The sequence below is a fragment of the Callithrix jacchus genome, chromosome 2, assembly GCF_049354715.1.
Source record: "Callithrix jacchus isolate 240 chromosome 2, calJac240_pri, whole genome shotgun sequence".
NCBI classification, from domain to species: domain Eukaryota; kingdom Metazoa; phylum Chordata; class Mammalia; order Primates; family Cebidae; genus Callithrix; species Callithrix jacchus.
The window spans coordinates 19,781,007-19,801,428 of record NC_133503.1 but is presented as its reverse complement, the minus strand read 5'-3'; the positions used below and the strand labels follow the sequence as shown (position 1 = coordinate 19,801,428).

General features: G+C 48.0%; 2 protein-coding genes across 17 annotated transcripts in view; one reads left to right on the top strand and one right to left on the bottom strand.

Annotated features, from left to right (window-relative positions):
* Window positions 1–14,932, top strand: part of HAVCR2 (hepatitis A virus cellular receptor 2) — a 64,687-nt gene extending 49,755 nt beyond the window's left edge. The window contains exons 9-11 of one of the 2 annotated variants that reach the window (XR_013530577.1): window positions 3,931–4,259; window positions 7,638–7,796; window positions 11,354–14,932. The gene's annotated coding sequence lies outside the window, so the exon portion shown is untranslated. Of the gene's footprint in view, window positions 1–3,930; window positions 4,260–7,637; window positions 7,797–11,353 lie in introns of those variants that run through there. The other variant, XR_013530582.1, reaches the window with a different exon arrangement.
* The window catches only part of IQCE (IQ motif containing E), an 84,833-nt gene that overhangs the window by 30,705 nt on the left and 33,706 nt on the right, over window positions 1–20,422 (bottom strand). For 8 of the 15 annotated variants that reach the window (XM_078358554.1, XM_078358559.1, XM_054249041.2 and 5 more), the window contains 5 exons: window positions 17,886–18,053; window positions 14,927–14,950; window positions 12,462–12,572; window positions 11,824–11,945; window positions 10,640–10,740 (listed from right to left, as the gene is read on the bottom strand). In XM_078358554.1, the coding sequence (XP_078214680.1) occupies window positions 10,640–10,740; window positions 11,824–11,945; window positions 12,462–12,572; window positions 14,927–14,950; window positions 17,886–18,053 (526 nt within the window). Of the gene's footprint in view, window positions 1–8,630; window positions 9,142–10,315; window positions 10,741–11,823; window positions 11,946–12,461; window positions 12,573–14,926; window positions 14,951–17,885; window positions 18,054–20,422 lie in introns of those variants that run through there. The other 7 variants (XM_078358573.1, XM_078358548.1, XM_078358569.1 and 4 more) reach the window with 2 other exon arrangements.

Here is a 20,422-nt window from a genome sequence, read left to right as displayed (position 1 = left end):
GCAGAGTTCAACAGCCAGATTTAATGCGTGTGGGTCCTTGACATAGAGCCTGCTGTATAATAACTTCTCCAAAATCCTTAGCTAGTGCTATTAGTGCCTATGTAGGTTTAGTTTTCGAAGTTCTTCCATGGTTGTTTTTGCTTATTATACCAATCCCCAGTGGGAGATAGAGGAAGTATTTTTAGTGCTATTTTACAACTGAGGAAATAGGGGTTTGAAGAGGTTCAGGAACTCTCAGGGTCACCCAGCATTGTGAGTGAGAGAGCTTGGATCTGAACGTGTTTGCTCCAGTTTCCTGAAGCTTCTGTTTCCTGCAGCATTCTCTTGAAATCCCTTGGTAAGGTGCAGTCTGAATCGTTGTCCAGAGAATGAAAGGTCAGGTGCAGTGATTCACATTCACTCTTAATTCCTCTTGCTAATGGCAAACTTGGTAATGTGACTGTTAAGACTGGGGATGGGCCGGGCATGGTGGCTCAAGCCTGTAATCCCAGCACTTTGGGAGGCCGAGGCGGGTGGATCACGAGGTCAAGATATCGAGACTATCCTGGTCAACATGGTGAAACCCCGTCTCTACTAAAGATACAAAAAATTGGCTAGGCATGGTGGCGCGTGCCTGTAATCCCAGCTACTCAGGAGGCTGAGGCAGGAGAATTGTCTGAACCCAGGAGGCAGAGGTTGTGGTGAGCCGAGATCGCACCATTGCACTCCAGCCTGGGTAACAAGAGCGAAACTCTGTCTCAACAACAACAAAAAGACTGGGGATGAGTTGTGGTGACTGAGCAGGAAGAGCGCCGCGTCCATCAGAGGCCCATTTTCCTCAGAAAAGCAAGTGCATCTCTGCCACTGGAAGACTGGCCTTAGCGCTTGTGCTGCTATTGAGCCACACGGGTTCTCTGCTTCCAGTTTCCTTTCTGTTCCCCAATTTCCTGTATCAGGACCAGGAGTCAGTTTGGAGGCTGTAAGTGGGGAATAAGCTGGGAAATCAGGGGCTGTTTCTGTGGACAGCTTTCCCTGTCCTTTGGAAGGCACAGAGCTCTCAGCCACAGAAAACTAACAAACAGAGCTCTGAAGCCGTTTTGTGTATGGTCTTGTCTCATTCCCAGCAGAGCAGGCTCATATAAATCATCCAGTCAGGTGAAAAGAGAAGTTGCAATCTGAGAATTAAGACTTGATCGGATACCATCTGGTGGGGGGAACCAACCAGTCTGTCTGCTCATTTTCCTTCAGGTCAGCCCCATAATTCCTTCAGGTCAGCATCCTCAATTTCCTTCAGGTCAGCATCCTCAAGTGGTCATCTTAAGCCTCATCCTACTTTTTTTTTTAATTGCATTTTAGGTTTTGGGGTACATGTGAAGAACATGCAAGATAGTTGCATAGGTACACATGTGGCAGTGTGATTTGCTGCCTTCCTCCCCTTCACCTATACTGGCATTTTCCCCCATGCTATCTCTCCCCAACTACCCACCCCCCGCTGTCCCTCCCCATCATTTTCAGCAAACTGACACAAGCCTCATCCTACTTCTAGCAGGTAAGTGAGTACACGCCCTCAGCAGGAAGAAGGGAGTAAAGGGGGTCTAGAAGCCAGGAGGATGGGGTAGGGGAAGGGGAGGGGACGGTGGTGGTGGCTGAATGTAGATGTTCTTTGGGCACCATTGGATGGCTAGGAGTTAACTAGTGAGCAGGACCAGAATAAAGTTTTACGCCAAAGAAATTGCTTAGCTGCTATGAATTACAACATTCATGGCTAAATGAACAAGGCAAGATGCAGCACAGTGTGTCACATGTGGCCATTTGTGTTTAAATAAAAGGAATGGCTAGATGTATATGCATAGACACGTATATAGGTAATGGTAACTGTGGGTACTGTGGGATGGGGGTGGAGGATGGGAGGTGGAGAGAGAGTTAACCCGCATTGTATTCTTTTGTGCCTTTTGATTTTTTTCAACTACATTCAATTCTTTCTCTCTCTCTTCCTCTTTCCTCCCTCCCTCCCTCTCTTTCTTTCTTTCTTCTTTCTCTCCTTCCTTCCTTTCTTCTCACTCCTTCCTTCTTTTCTTCTCTCTCTTTTTTTTTTAAATAAAGATGGGAGTCTCACTTTGTCTCCAGGCTGGAGTGCAGTGGCACAATCTTGGCTCACTGTAACCTCTAACTCCCTGGTTCAAGCGATTCTCCTGCCTTAGCCTCCTGAGTACCTGGGATTACAGGCACATGCCACCATGCCCAGCTAATTTTTTGTATTTTTAGTAGAGATGGGGGTTTCATCATGTTGGTCAAGATGGTCTGGATCTTCTGACCTCATGATCTGCCCTTAGCCTCCCAAAGCACTGGGATTACAGGAATGAGCCACAGCGCCTGGACTTTCTTTCTCTCTTGATGAGGTTTCACTCTGTCTGGAGTGCAATTGAGCAATCTTTCTTTCTTTTTTTTTTTCTAATTTTTTTTTTTCTTTTTTAAGACGGGGTTTTACCATGGTCAGGCTGGTCTTGAACCCCCGACCTCAGGTGATCCACCCACCTTGGCCTCCAAAGTGTTTGGATTACAGGCGTGAGCCACAACGCCTGGCTCTTTTTTTTTTGAGACAGTCTCATTTTGTTGCCCAGGCTGGAGTGCAGTGGCCCAAACTTGGCTCACTGCAATCTCCACTTCCTGGGTTCAAGCAATTCTCTGCCTCAGTCTCCCTAGCAGCTGGGATTACAGGTTCCCACCACCATACCTGGCTAATTTTTTTATATTTTCACTATCTTGGCTAGGCTGGTCTTAAACTCCTGACCTCATGAATCAACCATCTCAGCCTCTCAAAGGGCTGGGATTACAGGCGTGAACCATATATTGAAACCCAGTCTCTACTAAAAATACAAAAATTAGCCTCCCAGCTACTTGGGAGGCTGAGGCATGAGAATCGCTTGAACCTGAGAGGCAGAGGTTGGAGTGAGCAAACATTGTGCCATTGCACTCCAGCCTGGGGGACAGAGTGAGATTCCATCTCAATATAAACAAACAAACAAACAAATAAATAAAATGAAATGAAGTCAACTTATAGAACAAACTATACAAAGAAAAAATTAAAATATACATTAAAAAGTAAAATAAAAACAGGGTGGCAGTGGCTCATTCCTGTAATCCTAGCACATACAGAAGAAACTATACAAGAAAAAAGTTAAAACGTAAGTTAAAAACTAAAAGGTAGGGTGGCAGTGGCTCACTCCTGTAATCCCAGCACTTTGAAAAGCCAAGGCAGGCAGATCACTTGAGGCCAAGAGTTTGAGACCAGCCTGGGCAACAAGGCAAAACCCTGTCTCTACTAAAAACAGAAAAAAATTAGCTGGGCACGGTGGTGTTTGTCTGTAATCCCAGCTACTTGGGAGGATGATGCATGAGAACTGCTTGAACCCAGGAGGCAGAGGTAGCAGTGAGCCAAGATCAGGCCACTGCATTCCAGCCTGGGTGACAGAGTGAGACTCTGTCTCAAATTAAAAAAAAGTTTAAAAATGAATATATATTTTTAAAAGTAAAACATAAAAAAATAAAAAGACAAAAAAATATATAAAGTAAAACAAAAAAAAAAAAAAATGAAGATTTTTTTTCTTTTTGCATCGAAGAACAGAGTCTTACCCTGTCGGCCCAGGCAGGAGCGCAGTGGCACAATCTTGGTTTACTGCAACCTCTACCTCCTGGGTTCAACCATTCTCCCTGCCTCAGCGTCCAAGTAGCTGGGATTACAGGCACCTACCGTCACACCCAGCTAATTTTTGTATTTTTTAGTAGAGACCAGGTTTCACTCTGTTGGCCAGGCTGCTCTTGAACTCCTGACCTCAGTTGATCTGCCCGCCTTGGCCTCCCAAAGTTCTGGGATTACAAGTATGAGCTGCGATGCCTAGCCGAGAGGAAATATTGAGGCCTCGTTCTCAGTTTGTCTTCTCTTCATTGCAGATGCTGTCATTTCTGTAAGTGTTGGTGCAGTGGCAGGTCGTTCTGTCACGCTACCCTGCAGCTACAGCGAATGTCACATCCATGTGCTGGAAGAGAGGCGGATGGATGTACTTGGCTGTGCACAAATAGCATTGTCTGGACAAATGGAACCCATGTCAACTATTGGAAAAACTCATGCTATCAGCTATTGGGGGACCTTTCAAAAAGGAATGTCTCTTTGACTATACAAAATACAGTTGTGTCTGACAGTGGCTTGTACTGTTGCCATGTTGAGCATAGAGGATGGTTCAATGACATAAGAATCACCATATCATTGGAGATTATACCACGTAAGTTTTTCTTTAATATTTCTTGCTGGTTAATAGAATTTTCTGTTTGGTAGTAATTTTCTTTTTTCTTAATAGGGAAACAGGAGGTTCCTATAAATCCTGTTTTTTTTTAAATATTTTATTTTATTTTTTTAATTCACCTGGGTGCAGGTGGGCTAAGGCCGAAAAGGGCATTAGCCATAAATCCTGTTGTTCTTTTTTATATATTTTTTAAATAAATTTTTTTTTTCTTTTTTTTAGAGATGGGGTTTCACCATATTGGTCAGACTGGTCTCGAACTCCTGACCTCAGGTGATCCACCCACCTCGGCCTCCCAAAGGGCTGGGATTACAGGCGTGAGCCACCGTGCCCGGCCAATCCTGTTTTTAAATAAACTCTTGTTCTTGGGAAATAGAATAACTTTTGTGTGGATGAAATTGCAAGACCAAGCATAATTCAAGGTCAGGCTAGAATCAGCAAACTGTCTCTTAGAGCAGTACACTTGTCCCTTGATATCCATGGGAAATTGGTTCCAGGACCCCTTCAATACCAAAATCTGCAGATGCTCAAGTCCCTTATATAAAATGGTATAGTATTTGCATCTAAACTATGCACATAGTACCATATGCTTTAAATCATCTCTAGATTACTTATAACACCTAATACAATGTAAATACTATGCAATTGGTTGTTATACTGAATTATTTAGGAAATAATGACAAGCAAAAAAAAGTATATACTTGTTCAGTACAGCAGACAACATATCCTTCTTTTTCCCCCATACAATTTCCATCCAAAGTCTTGGTTGAATCTACGGATATAGAACCCACAAATATGGAGGGCCAAATGTAATTCAAACATAGTAGTTGGTCCATGAAATAGCATTTACTGTTCCATAGTAAAATGCAGTGACTTTTATTTATTCACCTTAAAGAACTGTTCTGGCCAGGCACAGTGGGTGGCTCACGCTTGTAATCCCAGCATTTTGGGAGGCTACGGCAGGTGAATCACCTGAGATCCGGAGTTTGAGACCAGCCTGCCCAAACAGAGAAACCCCATCTCTACTAAAAAATACCAAATTAGCTGTGTGTGATGGCGAATGCCTGTAATCCCAGCTACTCAGGAGGCTGAGACAGGAAATTGCTTGAACCCAGGAGGCAGAGGTTGCAGTGAGCCAAGATCGTGCCATTGAACTGCAGCCTGGACAACGAGAACAAAATTCCATCTCAAAAAAAAATTAAAAAATAAGGAACTGTCTTTGTTTTTTGAGATGAAGTCTTATTCTGTTGCCCAGGCAGCAGGCTGGGCCTCCTAAAGTGCTGGGATTACAGGCATGAGCTACTACTATACCTGGCCTAGGAACCGTCCTTTTTTTTTTTTAATGAGATATGTTGTAGAAGAATGTTAAAACGTCCCTTTTTAACATTTTAAAACTATAATGGAGTTCAAACATAAAAGGTAGGAAATATAAGTTGCTGCTTGTAGATACATCACAGCTTTAACAATTGTCAGCTCAATCTTGCTAACCACGTACATTCTATAAGCTTACGGTTTTATCTTCCCCATGGCCCAAACTTGGATTTTTTGAAGCATGCCTCACATCATGTCACAAAAATTGCTTTTCTGAAAATTAACGTGACCTTAGATGGAACCATTTCCATTCCAACGTCTGTTTGCCAGTTGTTTTTAAGAAGTTCATGAAATCCAAAATCTGGGAACATTCTATTTTATCATCTTTATGTGGGTATACTAATTTTTCTTACCATTTGAGGAAAGTTGGTTCTTGAGGATTTCCTCATTTCTGGTGCTTTTTCTTTTCTATTTTTTTTTTTTTTTTTTTTTTTGACATGGAGTTTCATTCTGTCGCCCAGACTGGACTGCAGTAGTATGATCTTGACTCACTGCAACCTCCGCCTCTCGGGTTCAAGTGATTTTTCTCCCTCGACTTCCCGAGTAGCTAGGGCTGCAGGCACCACCACCATGCCTGGCTAATTTTTGTAGTTTTAGTAGAGACAAGGTGTCACCGTGTAGACCAGGCTGGTCTCGAACTCCTGATCTGCCTACCTCGGCTTCCCAAAGTGCTGGAATTACAGGCGTGAACCACCACACCTGGATTTTGCTTTTTCTTAATGAGTCTCCTTTCACTAAGGTCTTACAATGATAATAGAACCCAATACCTATGACCTTAATAAACTTTGTCTCTATTTTCATTTTAATTAAGAGGAACTTTAATTTGCAGTCTCTTAGCTTTTCTTTTGGTCACAAGGCTACAGCCCCAGTCCCTTAACTTTTCGACTTGGATTGTTTCCCTTATAAGGGTGAGCAGGATCAAGTCAATTTTTCTTTTTTTTTTTTTGAGACAGGATTTTACTCTCTTTCCCAGGCTGTAGTGCAGTGGCTCGATCTCAACTCACTGCAACCTCGATCTCTGGGGTTCAATCAGTTCTTGTGCCTCATCTTCCCGAGAAGCTGGGATTGCAGGCATGTGCCACCACACCTAGCTATTTTTTGTAGAGATGGGGTTTTGCCTTGTTGCCCAGGCTGGGCTTGAACTCTGAACTCCTGAGCTGAAGTAATCCACCCACCTTGGTCCCACAAAGTGCTAGGATTACATGCATGAGCCACGACACCCAGCCTCTACAAAAAAAGGGTTTTTTGTTTTTTTTTTTAATTAGCCAGGTGTGGTGATGCCTGCATGTAGTCCCAGCTACTTGGAAAGCTGACGCAGGAGGATTGCTTGAGCCTGGGTGTTTGAGGCAACAGTGAGCTGCTGATGATGCCAGTGCAGTCCAGCCTAAATGACAGAGACAGACCCTGACCCAAAAAAAGTGCTCCTATGCAAATATGAGGTGTCTGTTTTTACTTGCTGAATATACACCTTTCTTTTTTTTTTGAGGTGGAGTTTCGCTCGTTACCCAGGCTGGAGTGCAATGGCGCAATCTCAGCTCACCGCAATCTCCACCTCCTGGGTTCAGGCAATTCTACCTCATCTCCTGAGTAGCTGGGATTACAGGCACGAGCCACCATGCCCAGCTAATTTTTTTGTATTTTTAGTAGAGACAGGGTTTCACCATGTTGACAAGGATGGTCTCGATCTCTTGACCTCATGATCCACCCGCCTTGGCCTCCCAAAGTGCTGGGATTACAGGCGTGAGCCACCGCGCCCAGCCATATACACCTTTCAATACATCTGCTCTTCCTTTGGAAGGAGGGGCATGTCTCCAAAGCCCTTCCCTGTCACAGATTCTAGCTGGGCAATGACCAAGATTGAGAGTTCAGGGGAGATAATATCACCTAGGGACAGTCAGTCATTGGTGTGCTAGGGTACAGTTCCAGCCTGAGGCTCTTGTTTCTTCTTGTTTGATTCACACTCACTCTCATGTTGATTTCTCACTCCAGCCAGGGTCACGACTACTCCGACTGTCATGACTGTTTCAGCTGTTAGAACGAGCACTACTGTTCCAACGACGAGTGTTCCAACAACCACGAATGTTCCAACGACGACAGTCTCTGCCTTTGCTCCTCCAAGGCCATCGCCCACGCAAAACCATGAACCAGGTAAAACAGATGTGTTTAGGAGCCCAGAGGCCTTCTAATGAGGAGCTGAAGCCCATCCAGGGCACTGCATCAAGGCAGAAGGACAGTCTAGAATGAGGGGTGTACCTGGGTTTCATTCAGGGTCTCCTCAGGGTTTGTGATCCTCCTCAGCTCCCAAGTTATAAGCATCTTTTGTACCACTAAGCTTTGGAGAGAGGGGACCCATAGCTTTTTATCAGATTCTCAAAGAAATTGATTATTAACCAAAAACAGCTGGACCACTGATGTAGGACATTAATGGGGATAGTGTGCACCTGACTCACTTAGGTATGATGAAAACACAGGGAATGCCAGAGAACCAGGGTCAGATAATGAGATTCTGTCTTCGTGAAGAGCTCTGAAGAGATGACTTAGCCCATTCTGAAGGCAGACTTTAATTTTGAAGAAGCTAACATTTACTGTTTCCCATGTACTAAACATCATGCTTTTTGCATTTTAATTCTTAGATTAATTATATCCACTGTAGTGTGATTTATAGTTGTGAGAACTGAGACAGAGTCTAAAAGTTCATCGTTGGAAGTTATGCAGATAGAGGCTAGGTGCAATGGCTCAGGCCTATAACTCTAGCCCAGGAGTTCAAAACCAGCCTGGGCAACATAGGGGACCTTGTCTCTAAATGGTGGTGCATGCCTCTAGTCCCAGTTACTTGGGAAGCTGAGGTAGAAGAATCGCTTGGGGCTGGGAGGTCAAGGCTGCAGTGAGCCATGATGGCACCACTGCACTCTAGCCTGGGTGACAGAGTGAAAAAGAAAGCAAAGCGAAAGAGCAAAGAAATGTACACAGCTAGAAAGTGGCTGAGTCAGGTTTTGGTCTTTGTTCTCTTGAATTGTAAAGGGAACCTTATGAAATTAAAAACAGCTTTCAAGTCTATTTCCTTTTTCTCTTAAAAAAAAAAAAATCAGTTCAAACAAAAGCTTGATTTATACTTTTCACGGAGACATTTCCTTAGGTCGGTAAAGCTGAATCCCTGGGGCACCGTGATGGTGCTTTCAGACAGGATGATGAACCTGCCCCTTTAAAATCACTTGTGTTTAGCAAGAGAAAAGGGCAGCATCAACGCAGGCTTTAGCCCTGATCAAAGCTGCTAAAGGTCACCCGCGCAGTCTGGTGAGGCCGGCAGAACTGGCTCCTAGAGAACAATTCACAGCATTTTGCAGAGCCCGAGAGTCACAGGCAAGGTCGGCGGCTTTTCAGGCTTTGCGTGTCTGTACATTTTCTCTGAAACCCCAGGGCTGCTCATCTTTTTGTTGAGCTTCACAAATGGAGGTTTTGGAGAGAATATCAAAGTTTTCTAGCTCTGACGAAACTAGGTTAAGAAATGACTGAAATGAATAAAATGTAATTTCATACATGGTGATTTCCAGGACAAATTGTGGTGTAAGTCTCAGCTCGTGCAAGGAGATTCTCTAAAACAAAGCCCCTAATGGGACCCCCTGGGGAGGCAAGGCGCTGGGGCCTCCAGGTCTGCTGTAGGCCCAGGCTCGGCCTCTTCCCATGACTCCCTCTGTGTCATCACAGGAGGGATCTCCTTGGGAAAGCGAGACCTCTGCCCGCCACACTTACTGGAGTGATGCTGAGGGGCCGGCTCCCTGGGCCTGTCCTGCAGGGACACTGAAACAAAGGCACATGGTCCCGGACAGGCCTCATCCTTCCTTTGCCCACTAGCCCTCCTCACCCTCACCCTTTGGGCTCAGAAGAGCCACTTCCTTTGTGGTTTTTCTTGCTGTCCTGTCTCCTCCCCTGTCCTTTCCCAACTCCACCCTGGAGACCTAAGGACTCCGCACGGCAAAGCCCTTGGCCTGACACTTCGCATGCAAGACAGCCCTGCATGCCACACTCGTTACAGAATCTCAAGATGCACTTGTCTATCTCCTGATAGCCTCTGGTCTCAACACCACGCCTCTGCACTCAGCCTCTGTTTACAGAAAAGTGTCAGTGAGGGGTTTCTAACTGCAGAATAAGAAGGAAATCTCAAGTCCACACAGAGCAGCAGAAATTTGGGGGTGGAGAGGGGCTTTTGGCTGGGCGTGGTGGCTCATGCCTGTAATCCCAACACTTTGGGAGGCTGAGGCGGGCGGATCACAAGGTCAAAAGATGGAGACTATCCTGGCCAACACGGTGAAACCCTGTCTCTACTAAAAATACAAAAATTAGCCGAGCATGGTGGTACATGCCTGTAGTCCCAGCTACTTGGGAGGCTGAGGCAGGAGAATCACACCATTGCACTCTAGCCTGGTGACAAAGTGAGACTCTGTCTCAAAAACAAAAACAAACAAAAAGTGGCTTTCAAGCTGTCTAGCCTGTTCGCTACTTTGCACTTGAGGGGACTGATGGCCAGAGAAAGGCAGGGGCCTGCTGGGGCATCCCCCATCAGCTCTGGGCAGAGAAGGGATGAGGCCTCATATGAGGGTGTGGTATCCTGCAGTGCCAGGGACTTCTTCACTGAGTGGCTTTGGGCTTTAACAAAGTAGAAAAGGAAATAATAACAAAGTTTTACTTAACAAATGAACAAACGAGAGAAATGCTGGCCCAAAGGAGGAAGCTGCCTTGGTCCCGATGGAGCTGAGAGTAGGAGGACAGAAAGCAAGGACTTCTACAGTCCCAGGGATAAGGAGCAAGCTGGGCCAAGGGAGGCCATGTCAGGGGCCTTCCTGGCATAAGGTGATGCTTAGTTCAAGGCAGCTCCAGATGGGACACTCCTCCTTTCTGTCCCAACACAGCCCAGGCTTTCTGGAGGCGGCTACTCTTTGGCTTAGACCTCAGAACAGCTGCCCTCGTGCCATAATCCAAATGAATGAAATTACCAGGAGCTGCGAGGAAGGGTGGCAAGGAGGCATCCCTGTGTGTGGCTGAAGCCGATCTCCTATTAGCAGAAGCTGAGGTGGTGGTTCTTTTACTGGTAGCGCTAGAAAAAAGAGAAAACTCCAGCTGATTCTGACTTTAGAGAATACAGACCTCTCTGAGGTTTACGGCAGGGCTCAGTAATTTGCCTGGAGGCAAGTATTCCAATAAAAGCAAACACACGGCCAGCCCTGTACCCCAGATGCGCCCAGGATCCTGACATGTCTGGTCATGAAGAGCCTCAGACACATATGTCCCCTGTCCATCTCCTCAGGGCCCATGTTGATGTCAGGCCAGTTTGGTTTTATAAAGGGCCTCAGACAACTCCCTTCCCTGTCTCCTGTCTGAGTGAGGCAGCTGCCATTCCCAGGGGATGTGGTTGCATGGCCCTCCACATCCTGGCTGGGGCTCCCTGCCCAGGGATGGGTTCCCGACTCAGCTGAATCCATAGTATGGATGGATTCCGGTCACATAGGGTCAGGACCATGAAATGCAGATGCAGCCTTGTAGGGGGAAACTGCCCACTTGGAAGTGCTGGTTGGTTGTGCGGCTCTGCCACAGAGGCTGAGAACCAGAGTGTCCATGGTAAGAGGGGCATGAGCCCACACAAGGTGAAGCAGAGGGGGGTAAGGGAACAAGGCCATCTCTTCCCCTTACTGAACTCCCCCTCTGCCCAGGTTCACTTCAAGGGGTTTTCTGCCACCAAGAGAGTCCTAGTGAATCTGCCAAGGAGGCCAGTGGGAAGGCTGCCATCTAGACCCTGCACGAGTTGCCTATCATATGCCATGTCCAACAATGAGATCACATCACAGTTTTCTTTACAAAGAGACGATGTATCAGCACAGCTGAAAGCCAGGCCAAGATGGATGGTGACGTGAGCTCTGTGGTGCCTGAAGCTCCTCGGCTGGTCTCCTCCCAGTAGGGAAGAAGGGACTCTGGAAAGGTGTCTCCCTGAGGATCAGAACTTCCAGTCCACTCCATGTCTGTGGTGCAGCAGGGAGTCCTCAGGACATGAGGCCTTTACTCTGGCCCCAAACTGAGGTCCTGCTGGCAGGCGGCAGGCCCTGTACCCAGTGCTCTGGGCCCACTGCAGCAGGCAGTGTCCCGTGCAGCATCTGTGTCCCGCATCTCTGTGACCCCAACTCACCTGTGGCTGGCCCGGGCCAGGTGTGCCCGAAGAGCGGACTGGATGATGATGATGGCCTCCTCCTGTGTAGGGCTGCCATCGGCCTGGGCGATGGGGCTCGCAACATGGGGCACGGGAGAGCTCTGTGGTGCAAGGACAGCAGGGAAGATGACCCCATGGCAGCCCCCTACCGGCTCCCAGAACTCAGCCCCCAGTGCGCCCTGGGTGTCAGGGAGACAGGAAGGGCTCAGTTTCCCCTTCGGGTGGCCCTGCCCCCTGGGAATTGCTGGTCAGTGAGAAACCTCCTGTCGGCAGGTTCTGAAGTTTTAAACTGTAGAGATTCTGAAACAAACACTTGTCCTCCTTACAGAGGAGGGGCCAGCATGGCCTGTGCCTGGCTTTAGTAGTTTTTAGCTACATCTTTATGGAACTACTTGACTCTTGAGCAGCTCAAGGCAATCTGGCCCTAAAGCCACATCCATCCAGGGCCTGTGAAGAGGGGCCTGTATGGCCTGCATGGCTAGGGATGGAGCGTAGGGGACGCCTGCTGGACAAGCGGGGATGTGGAGACTGAGCAGTGCCCTGCGCTTTCTCAGTGGACGGAGTGTGAGAGGCAGCTCTGGAGACAGCAGCTGGGACGGCCTGTGCCCCGATGTTACCTGGTCTGGGAGGCCTGGCACACTGGGCGCCTCTGAGCGATGTGCTTTGCTTGCTAAGAGCTTTGTCCGCACCAGATGTCCCCTGAAAGCTGCCTGAAGCACCACAGCTACCTGTCAGGGAAGGAAAGGGAGAAAAGCAGGTGTGAGTGCCCAGGGCAATGGTGGGTGAGAGGGAGATGCAGAGGGAAGAACTATGTGGCAGCAGGGAATGTGGTGCCTCTCACTGTAGCATAGCCACAGTCTCCCAAAGAGTTGTCCTCACTCCCACTCACCCCAGTCCATGGGAAACTAACCAGTGCCCCAGGGAGTACAGGCACTGGTGCCTGATACCACCTGAACAGACTCTGGAAATGGGAAGGAGCCCGCTGCTCAGTGCAGTCCCTTCCAGCTGCTAATAGGAGCTGGTATTTCATACGTTTTCATGAGGCAGAGTTTATTCTGGGTTGGAATAGTGTATTGGCTTCATCTAGTTTCCATATATGTCTTCTAAGTCAAGCAGGGGGCAAGGAGATCTCTAAAATGATCTACGAGAATTATTTATCCTTTGAGCTTAATCTTAAATGATTTTCTTAAGAAATGTGGTTGGGTGCAGCAGTTCATGCCTATAATCCCAGCACTTTAGGAGGCTTAAGGCCAGGAAATTCAGACCAGCCTGGGCAACATAGCAAGACCCTGTCTGTACAAAATATTAGCTGGGTGTGGCACACACCTGTCATCCAGTGTTTTGGGAGGCTGAGGTGGGAGGATCCATTGAGCCCAGGAGTTTGAGACCAGCCTGGCCAGTATGGTAAAACCCCATCTCTATTAAAAATACAAAAATTAGCCAGGCATGGTGGTACACACCTGTAGTCCCAGCTACTTGGGAGGCTGAGGCATGTGAATCGCTTTGAATCTGGGAGGCAGAGGTTGCAGTGAGCCAAGATTGCGCCACTGCACTCCAGCCTGGGTGACAGAGTAAGACTCTATCTAAAAAAAATTAATTAATTAATTAAAAAATAAATAGACAGGGAAGCTCTGTGAGGTCTGAAGTCCATGCTCCATTTTTGGAGAAGCACTTATTTTTGAACGATCTGCCTCTAGCCCTGTGAACCCTCCCAGCTCTCAAACACATTAGAATGATGAGCATGCCCATCAAGCCCCACACCATGTGAGTTTAGCAGGCCTGCCGCTGTTGGAAGAGAAAGCACCTCTGTTTTGTCTTAAGGAAAAGAATATGGGAGTGGGAAACAAGCTCAGCAAAGGAGGGCAAGGCAGCGCCGGCTATTAAGGATGAACGACCCACTAGAGTGTGGTGATCACATGGAGGCTTCCCAGAAGCTTCTGGTAAAGTGGCTGCCAGGTGCTGGGGCTCTGCACCAGCTGGCGGGGTGAGAGGGGCATGCATATATGTCACGCCACACACTACGCACACACTGATAAACCCCACACAGGTGACCTCACTGCCCTCTTAGAGATGAGGACTCTGAGGCATGGGGGACGCTGGGGAGAGAAGCAGGATGGGGAGACGGCACCTGCCACTGACTGGCACATCTGCCGAGGCCACCAGGACTCCAGCAAAATAAAGCTCTCACTTTTTAGCTCCTCCTTGAAAAGGCTCATGTCTTAGAACTGAACTGTTCATCACTCTGTCAGTTCTTGGCCATGGGTGGCACTCAAACTCTATTCCAGTTCCACTCCCTTGCCTGTCGCACAGACTCCTCATCCCACCGGGTCTGCTCGGACACCCTCCTCTACCTTCCCCATCCGGCGAGCTCTGACAAGTCTTGAGAGGCCTGCCTTGCATGTCACCCCTCGAAGGGACTTCTTGGCCTTTGTGTGCAGGGCGAGCCACCCTGGGCTGTAACTTGTTCACCTGAGTGTGTGAGCCTCTGCATCCCAGGATCTCTGAGACTGCCCCATGCAGAGCTGGTGATCACTGAATGTGCATGGAAAGAATGAATGAATGGAATGAATTAATGAAGTTTTGAAAGTGCGAAATTATCCAAATATTTTTGATGTTTCTATTGCTTATGTATTTTATACTTAATGTTGGGGTCTGGTTTGGTTTCATGAAAATAGGGACTCGCCAGGCGCTTTGGCTCATGCCTGTAATTCCAGCACTTTGGGAGGCCAAGATGGGTGGATCACCTGAGGTCAGGAGTTCAGAGCCCAGCCTGGCCATCGTGGTAAAATCCTGCCTCTACTAAAAATACAAAAATTATCCAGGCGCAGTGGTGCACACCTGTAGTCCCAGCTACTTGGGAGGCTGAGGCAGGAGAATCACTTGAACCTGGGAGGCAGAGGTTGCAGTGAGCCAAGATTGTGCCGCTGCATTCCAGCCTGGGCCACAGAGTGAGATTCTGTCTTAAAAAAAAAAAAAAAAAAAAAAAAAAAAAGGACTTGATGCATCTTTAAATATCCCGTTACCTACTTTATGACAAAGTACAAATCCGTTTTTTGAAAATGATGAAATAAACCTTGCTTACCTCATCCAGAACAGCCTCTTTTTTCTGAAATAAGGGAAAAAAATATGAATTACCACTAGATGAATGTTTCCCCACACAGGGTTTCCTTCCTTGATCCTGCCAACAAGAGGCCTGGAAGCCCTGGCTCCTCCCTCCCGTGCTACCTTTGTAAGGAGGACCAAAGTGAGAAAGCCCTCTCACGGTGTCCAGACCACTGTCCTCTCTGGATAAGCCCCAGAACTCGGACTGAGGCTGCCTGATGGGGATGTGATGAAGGGGACTTTGGTTCTGGGGTCTGGATCACTGGCCCCAAACTGACTGGTCATCAGAGTCACGCTAGGGTGTCTTGGGAAGTTTCTCAGGCTGCAGCTGACACACGCCATATCACAGGAGAGAGAATCCCTCGGAGCACATGTTCTTATAGATGTTTTCCATAGTAATCAGTACACAGCCCACGTCTGTACTACTGCACAAAGGATCTGTCCCTTGGGAGACTAAGGAGGAACTGAGTACAAGGACCAGCAGAATATAAAATGGAAGCAAAGAAATATTCACTGAATAAGGCTGGGCAAGGTGGCTTACGCCTATACTCCCAGTACTTTAGGAGGCTGAGGCAGGTGAATCACGAGTCAGGAGTTCAAGACCAGCCTGACTAACATGGTGAAACCTCATCTCTACTAAAAATACAAACTTAGCTGGGCATGGTGGCACATGGCTCTAATCTCAGCTACTCAGGAGGCTGAGGCAGGAGAATCGATTGAACCCGGGAGGCGGAGGTTGCAGTGATCCAGGATCACACCGCTGCACTCCAGCCTGGGCCACAGAGCGAGACTCTGTCTCAAAAAAAAAAAGAAAAATACACACTGAATAAAAGTGGCAGTACAGAGTACAGCAAAGAGAGTCTCAATGAGAGGGACAGACAGTGGCCAGGCTAGGGGGGTCGGGGGCACTGGAGAATGCACAAAGTCCAAATATCAAGCACAAAGAAGGTGACAGTCGAAGGGAAATGGGGTGGGACTCAAGGAAGCCAGAGACACAGCAACGACGTTACTTACAGAAATGGAGCCTTAGAGCGTGCGAGACTGAGCTTACGGAGGCAGCGACAGCAAAGGTGGCTCTGAGGCCCTGAGGGCATCCAGGCCTAGTGGAGTATAGCCCAGGTGCAGATGGCACATGGGAGGGTTGCTGCCCCAGCGCCTCAGTGCCTGACCTGCGCTGCACAAGCAGGGTAGAGGGTGGGGGCGAGCCTTGCTGTGGCACCTGGCACATATCTTTTTATCTTTGCCTGAGGTTTATCTTTATAATTATGCAAGGGGAAGAGGAAATACGCAAATGGCCAGTTGCTTCTAAAAACCCAATGGCTCAAAAATGGCGAAATCCAGGTCTGGGGAAGGGAAAGCACAGGGGGGCCGTATCTGCCTGTGCCAAAAACTGACGACGCATGCATCGGGACAGCAACCCAGGAGCAGACCCGAGGGGGCCAGCGGCCAGGTTCTCACGATCTGAGCATTACAATTAGTACCAACCGCAGGTCATTCTAAAAGACTGAACGTGGCCTGGTATGGTGGCTCACGCCTGTAATCCCAGCACTTTGGGAGGCCGAGGCAGGTGGATCACCTGAGGTCAGGAGTTCAAGACCAGTCTGGCCAACATGGTGAAACCCCATGTCTACTAAAAATACAAAAATTAGCTGGGTGTGGTAGCACATGCCTGTAATCCCGGCTACTTGGGAGGCTGAGGCAGGAGAATCACTTGAACCCAGGAAGCAGAGGTTGTACTGAGCTTGGATCACCCCACACGACACTCTAGCCTGGGCAATAAGAGTGAAACTCCATCTCAAAAAAAAAAAAAAAAAAAAGAAAAAGAAAAAAATCTAGGTTCGGTGGCTTACACCTGTAATCCCAGTGCTCTGGGAGGCTGAGGCAGGTGAATGGCTTTAGCTCAGGAGTTTGAGACCAGCCTGAGCAACACAGCAAGACCAGTCTCTACAAAAATTGTCAGGGTGTGGTGGTGCCTGCCTATAGTCCCAGCTACTTGGGGGACTGAGGCTGGAGGATTGCTTGAGCCGGAGAGGTCGAGGCTGCAGTGAGCTGTGATGGTGCCACTGTACTCCAGTCTGAGTGATGGAGTGAGACCTTGTATCTATGAAAAAAGAAAAAAAAGGCTGGGTGTGGTAGCTCATGCCTGTAATCGTAGTGCTTTGGGAAGCCAAGGTGGGTGGATCACTTGAGGCCAGGAGTTTGAGACCAAGTGACATGGTGAAACCATGTCGCTAATAAAAATATAAAAATTAGCTGGTTGTGGTGGTGGGCACATGTAATTACAACTGCTTGGGAGGCTGAGGCCGGAGAATTGCTAGAACCTGGGAGGTGGAGCCTGCAGTGACCCAAGATCACACCAATGCACTCCAGCCTGGGCAATAGAACAAGACTCTATCTCAAAAAAACAAACAAACAACAATTGCCAGGATGAACTGTTGGTTAAAAAAAAAGAAAGGAGATGTAACCAACCAACCCCCAGGCTCTGATGGGAGGTGTGTCGAAAACAGCTGTGACCTGCCGCTGGCCGGAAATAGACAGCTGCAGGAGGCATCTTGGGCCGTTAGGTGAGGACATGAAACTGCTGTGGCCATCCTAGGTGCAATCATGCAATCACAGTGTGGTGGTCAGGTAAGAGAAGACACTTTTTCTTAGAAGACACATGCTGATGTTTTCTAAAGTCTAAAACTTACTTTCAAATAGTTCTGGAAGAAAGCTATATGAAAAGCAATCTGGCTCTGAGATATTCACTACTGAACAAAATGCACCCAGAATGGAAGAGTCGGTGTGTGAATGAGGTTTTTTATTTCAGCATGTTATGGTGATCGGACACCTGGGGCCCTGGTGGCCCTCCAGGCCTCATCATTCCTAGAGAGGGAGTGGCTTGCCTTGGAGCATGAAGACTCAGAGGGAGCAGCCCAGGTCACCTTGGGGAGCCTCACCTTGTGCTTGTACATCTTCCACTGGGCCTGCAGGACCCTGGCGGCAGCGTCTCTTCTCCCATCAGAGCATGAGGAGCGGGGTGGTAGGAGGCCCTCCTTACTGGAATCCAGCGGCCAGTCTTGCTCCAAGTGCCCGGGGCTGGGAGTGGGAGTTGGGAGCTCTTGAGCCTGCAGGAAATTGAGGGAGTAAGAGTACAATAAAGCCAGGGCAGGGGGACAGGATATTAATTGGCACGGTGCAGCCGGGCTTATCAGTTGAGACTTATTAATGTGGAGGAGAGATCTGTTCCTCACACCCATGTGCCACACAACAGCGGTCTCTCATACTGCCAAGAAACAGCATCTCAGCGAGCATGCAGGTGCAGGTGCGCTTCTCCTTCAACTCCCTCAACTCCATCTGGCCGCAGAGTCCCGGGAGGGAGAGAGGACGCTTCTTCACACAGCCGCCACACACTCACTACGCCCTGTCACATTTTGTTCCTGCAAGAACTGTTTTTCTGATGTCCTTTTTTGTTTTCTAGTTTAACCCTCTAAATTATAAAAATGGGATTTCTGGGATTAAAGGCAATATATTTCTAGCATGGTTTTTAAGGAGAAGGAAGCCAAGATTGTTGTATTGACGACTGAAATGACCATAATTTCAGGCTGGGTGCAGTGGCTCGTGCCTGTAATCCCAGCAATCTGGGGGGGCCAAGCGATCTGGAGGATCCCTGCAATCCCTCCAATCTGGAGGATCACTTGAGCCCAAGAGTTCAAGACCAGCCTGGCCAATATAGAGACCCCACCTCTATGAAAAAATTTAAGAAACACCCGGGTGTGGTGGTGCGCCTCTGTGGTCTCAGCTACTCGGGAGGCTGAGGCAGGAGGATCGCTTGAACCCAGGGGTCAAGGCTACAGTGAGTCATGATTGTGCCACTGTAGTCTAGCCTGGGAAACAGAGCGAGACCCTGTCTCTAAAAAAAAAAAAAAGAAAAATTATGATTTCTAACACTGATGGCTCCAAATGTATCATCCACAGGACACTATGCAGTACACATGAAAAGGACTCTCATGTCAAGCATACAAGTTCAGTGCAGAGCACGCTGCTGTAGAAAGCCCTCCCCAGAGGCAGACACAAGACTGCTGCAAGTGCGTACTGGGCTGAAGCCCAGGTGCAGGTGGCCTGCCACAGACTTGAACAAACACAGAACAATTGGTCTGGCTTTACGTTTTCTGTGTGTTCCGACACTTGGGCATCTGGGGCCTTGCTGCCCCTCTGGGCCTGGCCAATTCCTAGACAGTGAAGGGTTTGCCTTTGGGCACAACCTTCCTATGCAAGCAGCCAATCCAGTGCCCACACTCAGAATCATCTCCTGCGTTGGGCGCCATATTCTAGGACACAATACTCCTTAGCCTTAATCACCCAGGGCCCGGCACAGAACAGGTCGGGACCACCCGGTGGCCCAGTCCTGTTGAAATTTTTCGTTTCCAGCCTGCTGGAAAGATTTGAACCCACCAGCCCTAACCAGCTGGCTCACCTTGCCTTGCCTGATCCTTCCCATGATAAAGGCCCTGGCCTGGGTCTTCTGTGCGCCCCTGCTGCCTCCTGGCTGACTCACCACTCCTGTGTGGCCTTGTGTGCCCTGCCTCTTGTTCCTAGGAAACTGGGAGTGGAAACTTCCTAGGATGGTCACTTGCGTGTCTGTGCGTCTTAGCATTCCTGGCAAAGACGCCCCTGGGGACATTCACACAGCCAGCCATTTCCAGATCCCGGTAGCTGTGGCACCAAGTTGCTTGGCACCAGTATTCTGGCCCTGGGCTTCCACATTCCGACTCCATGACCCTAAGGAGAGCCTCATCTTCCCTTAGTCCTGACACATTTTCAGGCCTCTGTTCCACTACAGTGAGATCATCTGTTAGTATATGGCCCGTGCCAGCGTGATCAGAAAGGTAAAATCAGCTCCTCAGAAGACAAATGAACATTTACTCACGCAACTACAGACAGCTAAAAAAATTTACATTTTCACATGCTTATCCATTCCTTGAGGCAACTCTTAAACCGACTCTTGTCACTCCATTTAACCTACAATTAATCATTCCCATGTGACTGCTGCGAGCTGATTCCCCTACTTGGAGCACTGAACACTCAATCCCACTCTTTCTTTTGTCTAAAATAGAAATGTTTCCTGAGAAGGAAAAAACACAAAGCTAATACATGCTTATTACGAAAAATTCAGACAATACTAAAATAAAATGAAAAAAAAAAAAAAAACCGCTTATAACCCCATCATACAGAAGAGGCTATATTTTGGCAGTTATTTTCAGACATATGTCTTTTCTTTCTCTCTTTTCAGATATTTTCTTTCTTTCTTTTTTTTAGTGAGACAAGGTCCGGCTCTGGGGCCCAGGCTGGAGTGCAGTGGTGTGATCTTGGCTCACTGCAGCCTCTACCACCTAGACTCGAGCAATCCTCCCCCGCTGCATCCCGAGCAGTTGGGACCACAGGCGGTGGCTTCTCACTGGTTTTATCACTCCTCTTGAAGCAAAGTGAAGCCTCA